This window comes from Ictalurus furcatus, chromosome 26, assembly GCF_023375685.1.
Source record: "Ictalurus furcatus strain D&B chromosome 26, Billie_1.0, whole genome shotgun sequence".
Classification (NCBI taxonomy): domain Eukaryota; kingdom Metazoa; phylum Chordata; class Actinopteri; order Siluriformes; family Ictaluridae; genus Ictalurus; species Ictalurus furcatus.
In genome coordinates, this window is record NC_071280.1 from 19,605,829 (window position 1) to 19,617,873 (window position 12,045).

Genomic DNA, 12,045 nt, shown 5'->3' on the forward strand with positions numbered 1-12,045 from the left:
GTATCATGCTCTCTTTTTCTATTTCTATGAACACGATCCCAAGATACTCCTCCAAAAGGGCCAAGGTCTATCCCCTAATCCAAAGGGTACATCCCACTCACCCTTAGCAGCAAAATATTCGAGCTCATATCAACATTTATTTGGGATAGTGCCAAAAGAACATCAACAAAGAAGATATTAGAGTATTTTATTGTCATTAGAAACATATATAATTATACAGTAGAACAAAATAGTGTTCTCCAAGGACTTGGAGCAACATTCCAGAAGAGACAGAATGCAGTGGACACACCCAACAATGTGTACTACAAAATTAGAAGAAAAAAATCTGCAGTGCACAATGGACAAAATAATAAATAGATGCTGAGCAGAGAAGGAGCGCGAGTTACCCACAAGTCTCAGCTGAACCGTCTGGTGCACACAGCAATGAAGGTGACCACCCTACATTCAATAAAAATGTTCTCAGACTGGGAAGGAAAATGTCTCTGGACCCATCTGAGCTGCTCTATCCAGAATTTGAACTATTCCCATCTGGTCAACATTTCTGCACTCCATGGTTTATATACTCATTTGTTCATTTGGCTACAAAACTGTTGAACTCTAATATGAATGCATGAATATTGTCAATATTGTCAATTGTTTGTCTTGTTATGCAGCTGCACATGTATGCTCAAAATAAATTTCCCTCATTAGGATATGTAAAGTATCTCGGAACTGATCTCATCTCTACATTGAGGACAATACATTAAATACAGTACAGAACACAACATAACTGATCAACAGTGCAAAATACAGTACACACAGTAGTATAGTGGTTTGGTGTGTGAAGAGTATTATGAGCATTATCACCACTAGCAGCATAAAAGTCCCTAAGTTGTATATAAGGTAAAGTAGCACTCGTACTGTACCTGTGTGGCAGGTAATACTGGTATAGGTGGACGTCCGAGAGGGACATTCTTAAGTAACTACATGGATATAAAAAGTCTACACACCCCTGTTAAATTAGCAGGTTTTTGTAATAAATCATGTCAGAACATTTTCCACCCTCAATGTGAAATTACAACATATAAAAATTTTATGAAAAACAATTAGAAACATTTTAGGGAAAATTAGGGACGATAAAAAAGTACTAATAAACTTGTTCTTAAGTGTACACACCCATTAATAATTGGGGACATGGCCGTGTTCAGAATGAACCAATCACATTCAAGCTCATGTTCAAGGGTAATTATCATACAGCTGTCATCAGTGAAATTATTCTGATTAAACCTGAATAAAGACCAGCTGTTTCTGCAGGATTTTCTTCACATCTTTAGGTTTCATCTGACTGCTGAAGCCCTGGTCCACAAAGAGCTTACAAAGCATGTACAGGGTCTGACGTTTGAAAGGTATCGGTCAGGAGAGAGGTACAAAAAGATTTCCAAAACATTAGCTGTACCATGGAACACTGTTAAGGCATCTTCAACAAAATCAAATTGAAATGGAAGGATTTAGAGTCAGTGCCACTCTGTATGTAGAACGTATTCGTGTTGTAGGCTACTGCATGTGCACGTCTATTAACAGTAGGATTTTTAATGTTCTCATTCTGGTGACACATTTATTCCCGTTTTGTTTAATTCCACATTTGTCTTTAATCCTTTCATAATTCAACATAAAAACTCTGCCAATGATTACTGTGCTTATGTTACTGTGAACATGTCTTGAGAACGTTCTGATTTAAAACAAAAAGAAATGCACAATAGTGGGTATGACAGGAATGCAGTTGAACTAGAATCTCAACTAAAGTATAGTCCGGCTATTGTAAATCACGTGGCTGTAGAAATGTGCTGTTCTATTTGTGTTGTGAGACAATAAACTCTGTGTCAAAGCATTCAAGAAGAGAACCACTTTATGGATACATTTTGATGGAATAATCATAGAATAAGCTTGATATCGTTTTATTATATGCATATTAATGGTGATGCTAACAAAAGTGTTATCAAATCTCAGACTTCCTCCAGTTCAATTCATTTAACCTTGAGATGAAGCAGATAATTCACCCTCTTACAGGAAAAACTTTGGATTTTTGCCAAGATGGTAACGGAGTGATATAAAAGCGGCGCAGGTGTTGACAGTGTATCAGTTTGCAGCCAAATAACGTAAGTTCTGTACACGAGAATTAGCACAGGTGAGTGTCGTATCAATGCAAGTTATTACTGTTAACAGAGAAATATAATGAATACTTAATTAACTTTTAACAGTTATGCATATATCTGTAATTGTAAATACAGAAACAATTCATTTTATTCACTTGTGAAGATTTAAATATTAGTAGTATTATTGTGATTTAATATTATGACTAATAAGACATTAAAATAAAACAAATTTAAACTCACTGAACAGAAATACATTTTAAAATTCTTGCTGAAACAGTATTGAGAACTGAAAACTATTTGCCTTTGTTTTATTTTTATTTATTTTGGGTTTTTTAAAGAAAGAATCTTCACTTACAGGATGGTGAGCTTTTGTCATTTATTGTCTTTTTTCTAAACTTCCCTTTTTAAAAAAGTTCTTTACCTTTATAAAGATTTATAAGATTATGATTATTACGATTGTTTTGTTATATGTCTCATTTAAAAATGCTTAAAATGTGCTATCTAAATAAAAATGATTATTATTGTTATTATTATTATTATTATTATTATTATTATTATTATTATTATTATGATGATGATGATGATGATGATTACAGAATCACGCCATGCTGCTGCTGGTGGTGGTAGCGTTGTCCTCGCTGGTCCACTCGGCTGTTCTCGTTAACACGTCCCTGCCGATGGACTGTGAGGATGTTTACAACCTGAAGAAAAGCTCAGTAAAGAACGCCACTGTTCCCAGTGGAGTGTACACCATTTACCCAGCAGGTCCTAATAAAACCGTGAAGGTGTACTGTGACATGGGCTGCCTGGAAACCGGAGGCCATGATGATGGGAAGTGGACTGTGAGTGAGAACATGAATCTGTTTAAAGCTGTTTGAGAACACTGTAATGGTAAATAAATGTGAGGTAACTGCTTGTCTGCTTCAGGTTTTCTGAAATGTAGTCATTTTTCTCAATGTTTTGTTTCCACCTGTACACCATGCTGAATAATCCACCAACCAGGTGATTCAGAGGAGAATCGACGGCAATCTGAGTTTCTACCGGCCATGGGAGCACTATAAGAATGGATTTGGTGATGCCAATGGTGAATACTGGCTAGGTGAGAGAACACTGAATCATTTTGTAATTGTAGCAACACACTAATTTTATCAGTGAAACCTGATCACTTGCATCCTCCGAGGTTGCCAGATTTTGTGTGAATAAATACTGCAGAGATTTTTAATGCCATCCTCAGGGGAATCCCTTTATCTATACTAAATAATAAATAAATAAATGAACGAACGAATGAATAAATAAATAAATGCATTAATAAATAACTAAAATTTGATGATATAATGAGAAGATGGCAAGTGCACTGAAATAAATCTAATAAGAGTCTAGTATATTGCCATAGCCTATTGCTGCATGAGTAGTCCTAGTAATGACCAAATTCATCACTGCAAACTTCACTCTTTATATATTCATTAATCCTGCAGCTTATAAAATAGCACTTGATACAGCACATCCGGTTATTTCTAATTTACATTTTTACTATGTACAGACTGGTACTCAAAAACAAACAAACAAAAAAAAAAAACATAAAGATTTCTAAATGATGTCTGACAGACAGAGGAGCATTACTGAATCGTAAAATGTTTTGAAATTTGGCACATTGATACTACAGGCCATGAGTAACTCCTACACTACAAATGGTCCACAGGCACCCATAGGTGGCGCTACAGGCCACACCTGAAATCTACGTGATTTTTCCTCTGCCCAAAACTTCTGAAAATTGCTATACCGGCTTTATTTTTCATGGGGAACAAAAAAGCCATAGTGACCCATAAAGTCCACCATGATAGATTTTCCAGTACATTGAAAATTTGTCCAAAACTACAAAAATCTTCTCGTCATGAACCGTAGGTCCGATTGACTTGAACTGTGGTATAGATGTGTGGGATACATGTCTTTCTATGGGGTGATAAGCAATAAGGAATCAAATAAAAGTTGGCCAAACTATTTACATATTGGTGAATTGACAACTGTTGCTCATATTTCTTGTGTCCATAAATCAATGGAACATTAACCTATGGACTTGATCTGTGCCACACACAAAGAGGGCTCTACATTATGTTACCATGTGCGATGGCAACATCATATCTCTGAAAATAATGATTTAAAAAATAATAATACTATCTCTTATATTATGTTTACCAATATCTTTATCGTCCACTAGATGGCAGTGTCTGTCTTGGATTGAGCCAAAGAAGCATTTATTCAGATGAATGTTATAGCTGTAGAGAGTAAATCAAATTAAAGTTATAGCAACAGGAATAAATTCTAAATAATGTTAAAGTAGCACTGTATCAGCACAAATTAATTCTCCAAAATACTGAGAGGAATCCACCATTGCTGCTTGAAGCTATATTTTGGAATGTATATATATATATATAATATACATATATATAATATATGTATATAATATATATATATATATAAAATTACAGGTCTGGAGAACATTTTCCTGATGACCTACAGAGAGAAGTATCAGCTGAGAGTGGACATGGAGGATTTTGAGAGAGGCAGTGCCTACGCCCAGTACACCCAGTTCTACATCGACCCAGAGTCCAGCAATTACAAGCTGAACATCGCTGGCTACGTCAATGGAGGAGCAGGTGAGCAAATCAGTGAATCACTCCTAAGGCTTGGTTCACACATAGGCCTACTCCGTTTGCAGTACGTATGAGGTGAGGAAGCAGCATGCGCTCAGTGTAATAGCAAATGATGTTTTTCAAATTAAAAGATTTTGCAAGATGGGGGATTTATTTAAATGGAAATATAAATCAACCCAAAACTTCTGAACCAATTCACAAGAATATAATTAAATGTCTTAATGTTTCATCTTCGTTACCACAAAATTTACAAGTATTAGGATTATCAACATATTTGGAAACAGTCGAATTAACAGGGTATATATTATGCAATATTTTAAAGTGTTTTTTATTGTATTTTAAAGACTTATTTGGTCTTGTTAGGAAGAAAATATTTATGGGGCAACAGCCATGCTCTTCTCCAGACTATATTGTCAATTGCGGCAGTCCAATGGGTTCTGCCTCGAGGAAAAAGTCGGTCTCTCTTCTGAAACATCTGGCGAATATGTTTATTATTACATTTCTTGTCATAAATACCAATGCCGTCCAGTAACAGAGACGACTCCTTTGTATCTTTGTGGACATACAATATATGTATTAACCAGCTGCACTAAACCTATGGGAATAGCCCCGAGAACAGCATTATATTCTTTAAAAGGAATAGTGTAGTCATGGGAAAAAAGAGGTTTGTTCCTAACAGTTATATCCATATTTTCCCACAAGAGAGTTTTGTGTGGTGAGAAATTGTGGATATAACACAACTTCCATGCAAGATAAAAAATAGCTAATTAAACTGGGAGTTTATTATTACATTACATTTACATTTTAAAATAGGGCGATTTTATTAAAGATATAATTCAGAATACAGACTTTAGATTTATTAGACATCTTCTCCGCCAATTTATTTTAAACACATTAATAGTATTATGAAAATGTAGAACTTCCGGTCCCCCATCACTTCTACAAATGGAAATCAAAACTGTGTGAGATCTGTTTTTCCATATAAAGTCAAGGAAAGCGAAGGATACACGACAAGAGAAATACCTTCCGCTTTAGAGACGAGAACCCTACCATAGAGAGAGAGAGAGAGAGAGAGAGAGAGAGAGAGAGAGAGAGAGACCCAAAGATAAAAAAATATTTTGGGTTTTCTTAATCCGACTAGAAAAATTGTTGTCTGGCTACTACATTTTTGTTTAAATGAATACCTAAATACTTTATTGTGTGTTTGAACGGAATCCCATCAATTAACGTCTCATCATATTTATGCAGTGACATTACCTCTCATTTGGACATATTTAGCTTTAACCCAGAAGCACACGAGAATTGTTTAATGATCTGAATGGTGTTGGAAAGATGATTTTTTTTTTAAAGAGTGGTGTCATAGCTGCGAGATTTTAATTTCCCTATCGAAGATGAAAATACCTCTCAAGTTCTGACTGTGCATAATACTCAATCATAATAACCCAGTAACCAAGATAAGCAACCCCGGATAACCCTGCCCGACACCGCGCCTTATAAAAGAGATGTACAGATATATAATTCCTTTACTAAACATTTCAATTACATTAACAAAATAATCCCCAAAACCGAACAATTTGCGAGATTGCAGAAGAAATCCCTGCTCAATGGTGTCGAGTGCCTTATAAAAGTATAAGAAAATAATAATAATGGCTTTAGAGTGCACAAAGTCAGCATGATACAATTAATCTAAAATAAGTCGTATAATATTACTATATTTAACAAAATCTGACTGTGTTTCCGCAATAACTTGATTAAGCCTAAATTTTAATCTATTAGTGTATACCAAGGCCAAGATTTTATAGTCAGCCGTTAGAAGTGTAATTGGTCGCCAGTTGTCTATTAAGAAAGAATCTTTGTCAAGCTTTGGAATAAGGAAATAATACATGGTTTGACTGATGGAGTCATTTCCCTCTGAGCAATGCACTCGTTATAACCTACATGCGAAGCAGAAGGGACTGTATTAAATCCCAGAAATGGACGTAAAATTCAACAGAAAATCCATCAACACCAGAGGATTTCCCTTTCTTCATAGAGAAGAGAGCAGATTTAATTTCCCCAATTGTCAAAGTGGACTCACAAAGATCTTTAAAATAATTATCAAAGGTAGGAATATGATTCTTAATCACTTCAACAAAAGTCTTGCAATTATCCATTTTACCTTTGGAAGGTAAAATGCTGTCGTAAAAGGTAGTAAAAAAATGACACTTGGATCTGTGCACCTGACACCATTAATACTGAGAGCCGTCAGTGAATGCTCCCTGCAATTTCTCTTCTCTAACGCAAAAAGTGACTGGAGTTATTCTCTCCTTCCTCAAGCCATTTGTCTCACCTCTCTAGCGAAACCCAAAAAAGCTTGGTGAATTTGTAGATTTAATTCTCTTAAAAGCAGTTCTTCCTCCTGAGTTAACTTATTTTTTCTTTTTCTTTTTTATTTTTTTGCAATTAAACTGTTTTATTTAGGAGTTCACATATTTGTTTATTTTTAGAGGCTTTTAAATCCTTACTTCTTATAATTATAAAGCTTTATATTTAAAATATTCCCATTTCGCCTCATAACCGTGGTCGGTTTTTTAGAGAATATGCCCGAAAACAAGTTCTTAATACTAATATTAAAGGAATTTAAGAGTGAGTTATTGCATTTCCAGTAACCACGTAGCCTTGGAGTTTTATCAATGTTCCTACACAATTTTAAATTTTGTTTGTTTATGATGTGAGAGGGGAGCAAATGAATGAGAAGTATCTTTTACAAGCTGAGGAAGAGAGCAAGAAAATTCAAATTCTCGATTGGGAAAATCTATTTTTCTTAGACCAAGTGAATTCCTGCGCTTCAGGGAGGAGGCAAAAAAAAAAAAACACGCCATATAGCTTATCTGTAAGAGAAAGCTCTGCGCTTAATGATAAAATGTTACTCGGGCTGCTGTGGATCAGGTGGTAGAGCGGGTCGTCCACTCATCGTAGGGTTGGAGGTTCGATTCCCGACCCACATGACTCCACAGACTCCACTCCACGTGCCGAAGTGTCGTTGGGTAAGACACTGAACCCCAAGTTGCTCCCGATGGCAAGTTAGCGCCTTGCATGGCAGCTCTGCTACCATTGGTGTGTTTGTGTGTGTGAATGGGTGAATGAGACACAGTGTAAAGCGCTTTGGATGAAAGCGCTATATAAGTGCGCCATTTACCATTTACTGTTTATATGAAGACCATCGTTGCTTCTGGCAAATCTGTCCAGACTCTTATTAAAATCACCGGCCATAATTATAAAAGAGTCTGTATATTTGATAAGTAATTCTTTTCGATTCGGAGATTATTTGAGAAAAGAGAGACCTGTTAGCAGATCGAGAATTAAAACCATAAACACTGCAAATAATAAAGACTATAATCCTGATTAAGAGATAACATTTGACACTCATGATAACATCGTGTATTTCACAGTAAAAATATCATTTAGATAGTATTCTGACCACATTAGTTATTTTTGCAACTCCTGGTAAGTGTTTTGGTTTTCTTTGCTTTACCCCCGGCTTAAACAATAAGATGACTCTCAAAAACATTGAAAACTGTAGTATAATTTAATTGTATGCATTTATGGTGAAATTGCTACATTTTCGAGGCAATCCGTGTTCATTGTGACCAAGAACTATGCGCTACCACTTTAATTCAGTACAGCAAAAATAGACTAGGTGCGGAAAGGACCGCGCCTCTCCTGCACCGCGCCTCTCCTGCACCGCGCCGTTCCTGCACCGCGCCGTTCCTGCACCGCACTCCTCCTGCACCGCACTCCTCCTGCACCGCGCCTCTCCTGCACCGCGCCGCTCCTGCACCGCGCCTCTCCTGCACCGCACTCCTCCTGCACCGCGCCTCTCCTGCACCGCGCCGTTCCTGCACCGCGCCGCTCCTGCACCGCACTCCTCCTGCACCGCGCCTCTCCTGCACCGCACTCCTCCTGCACCGCATCCGTGTGCAGTGTAAATGCTCTAACTTGTTAAAATGGGCACGGAAACAAAAACGCACCGCAAACGGAGTGTGTGTGAACCTGGCCTGAACCTGGCCTTACACATGTGGGTCGGTTATGCTCGATTCTGACCTTGAATTTAAGTTTATTTTTCTTGTTTGAAATCGGCTCGAGTGAGGAGCAGTGTTAAGTCCAGCGCCACTGTCTGGTGTAACTATAACATGCTGAAATGTATGTTCTACCTGTAAATACACTCAAAAACACTAGGGAATGTCATTCGAGGACAATATTAAACATACAAAATAACGAATACTCTGTTCATTAATTAATAATATCATCCTGTTAAAGTCCCTGAAAAGTGTCTTTTTTTACATGGAGGACATGGGAGGAGACACATCTTAATCAGAGACATGGCTTATCTTTAGGAGAGAATGTTTTCTGGATAAAATGATGAATGAAAGTAGAGTTTCTCTGTAAGTGTAGCAGATGAGCACTCGTCAGATTATCCTTCATACCATGGACATGATTTTTTACAGCAGAGCGCATCGAATTAACACAAAGACTGACTTTATTTTATTAATACAAGTGAATATATATATATATAGTGAATTTAATGGGTGATAAATGTGCCTCTATCCTGCACACACATTACAATTTCATGACCACAATATCATGTGCATCAAGTTCTGGAGAAGAGAACAAAAAAATAAAAAATAACCTCAGAGGTATGAACTAAATGCAGAGGATTAATCATCTGAATGTGGAGCTCAGAAAATCTAGTTAATCCGCTGGTTGGTTGGTGACAGTTGCCTGACTGGTTTGATTCATCATAGGGACTATCCAAACAAAGTGTTCATGTACTTTTTTCTCTTTCTTTTCTTTGCACTATCTTTGACATATTACAGAAGATTCAATTTGTTTGTCCTTCACACTGTCCTTTGCTTTGTCTTTTCCAGGTGATTCTTTATCCTATGTGAATGGGAGGGATTTTGCAACCTTCGACAAAGACCCTACAGGAAACTGTGCTGAGACTAACAGTGGAGGATTCTGGTACTATGGATACTGGTACTACTATGCGTGCCACTACGCCAACCCCAACGGCCTGTACAAATACGGAAATGTGGGAACAGCGTACACAGGGATCATGTGGCAGTCCTGGAAAGGAAACTACTACTCTCTGAAGACCATCGTGATGAAGATCAAACGGATGAGTCTAGAAGATCTTGAAAATCTTTAGCTTTCCAGACCTAGAAATCCAGAAGAGTTGAATAGAGAGGAATAAGTATAATATCTCTCTCTGCAGATAGAGACAGACTTTCTGTAAAATGGTATGACTATTTACCAATTAATCATAATCTCTAATCTTTGGGTTTTTCCTGTGGTATATCCTCTCTGAAATATCCTTCACTATATACTCTATGTAAGTTTAATTTTGTAAGGAAATATGTATAAGTATGTTATGAATTTCCTTGGAAAAATATGTTAATTAAATGTTCTTTGTGTTTATCAATCTATAACGTCCTTTGTTCCTCTTATAAATTCCTATATATAGAATGAAATAAAAGTTCAGCAAATGAAGTCTGAGTCCAGTCTTACATTCCTGATTTTTGTAACGACCCACCTTCCCTATTATTCACTTCATTTAGTACATTATTCATAACAGTTATTAATAAATTTTATTTAACTTCAGAAACTGAAAAAAGTCTGAAACTTTAAGATGTTAATGAAAGTTTTCAGCATTATTACGGTGCACTGGGTATTTACACACTGAAGTGTGTTGTGCTTCACCCAGCCCCACATTACTTTTCCAACAGAAAATTAAATGTTATAGAAAAATATTTGTATGTCAGGAAGGAAAGCAACATATTATGTAATTATGTAATGACACTTTTCAGACAATTTTTTTTTGAGAAGCGAGTGTGAGTCTTCAGAAGAACTGCAGCAGATTTTCCAACATACTCAGGAAAACTTACCGACTCATTTTATTATAAAACTGCACAAAGTGTACCTTCAATTTCTGATGTTTTTTTTTTTAAAAAAGCAAAGGGTTGTCACACCAAATACTGACTTTGTTTCGTTTATTACTGTTTATTACTGTTTACTGCACTTTACTTTTTTTTTCCTTTTTCCTTTTATTATTTTTAAATACATATATATTAAAATGTTTTTAAATGCATATATATTGATGTTTACATTTTAAACTGAGCAGTAATTTCTGACCTTTTCTAAAGAACAATTTGGTAACATCAATCATCATACAAGAATGATTCAACAAAAAACACAAACATTATTCAGTACACTGGCAAGCAGGCAGCTAGATGGACTGGTCCTGTAAGATTTAGATCGACATGATAGTGGGTTTATGGGACAAAACGCACTAAGTAAGTTTGTGATTGTAGGATTCTCTTTTTTTTTATTCTTTTGTACAATACCCAATTATTATTTTTTTAATTATAAGATTTTCAGTTATAAAGTCCAATTCCCTCTCTCACCCTTGCACTGTCTTCAGTATTTAACTTTCCCAAATTGTCATGTCCCGGAACGTAAGGGAGGATTGGATGGATGCAAGTGCAGTAAAAGACTTTTAATTATGAGCAACAGGCAGACAAATCCAAATCATGATACAGAAGCATGGTCAAAACAGGCAATGGGTCAGGCGATCTACAAACAGGCATAAACTGGGCTAGGCTAGAATACAGAATGATAAACGAGAAACAAAGTCAATAAACATGAAATGAGAACGAGAACAAAGAACAACCGCTTGGTAACGAGAATACACTCATTACTACGCGCTGTGCAAAGAGACATGAGGAGTTTAAATAACAAACGTAATCAGAGGTGAAACACAGGGCAGCTGAAACCCATGATGACACACACATTCGGAAAACAACCAACGATAAAACAGGTGCAGAGACTGAACATAACCATAACAAAAGCATGTGTCCAGTGTAAACAAAGTCAATGTCATTGAAGACCGAAAAGCATGCGTTCGCTAAGGGCTCGCGCACCGAGCTCGTGCACAAGGTTGCGCTTCGGTTTTCCGAGCACACTGCAGTACTGCAGCGCTGACTTATGGGGAAATCATGACACAAATACCTGGAATATTTGTGCTTTTGTGAATCATATTAAACAACAAACTTTAAAATCATACAGAGAAGTGACTGAAAGCTTCTAAATAAAATAAAGGTAGTTTATATTGCAAGCTTTGCTCCCTGCTTGCTTGTTTTAATAATGAAACAATAAAATAAATGGCCTAAATGTGATTGAGAATGAGGGACAGCACCATGGACAGCAACGAGAGTAAAAGTTAC

The 12,045-nt window shown here is 36.4% G+C and overlaps 1 protein-coding gene across 2 annotated transcripts; it reads left to right on the forward strand.

Annotated features, from left to right (window-relative positions):
* Positions 1-2,011: 2,011 nt before the first annotated feature.
* On the forward strand, positions 2,012-10,312 carry LOC128602501 (microfibril-associated glycoprotein 4). 2 transcript variants are annotated; one of them, XM_053616358.1, is made up of 6 exons: positions 2,012-2,164; positions 2,471-2,493; positions 2,729-2,974; positions 3,135-3,231; positions 4,619-4,786; positions 9,691-10,312. In XM_053616358.1, the coding sequence occupies exons 2-6, from the start codon at positions 2,491-2,493 to the stop codon at positions 9,969-9,971; spliced, it is 795 nt and encodes a 264-aa protein (XP_053472333.1). In that variant the 5' UTR covers positions 2,012-2,164; positions 2,471-2,490; the 3' UTR covers positions 9,972-10,312. The 2 variants fall into 2 exon arrangements, with proteins under 2 accessions (XP_053472333.1, XP_053472334.1); XM_053616359.1 differs by having other exon boundaries at positions 2,111-2,164; positions 2,475-2,493.
* The last annotated feature ends 1,733 nt before the right edge of the window (positions 10,313-12,045 follow it).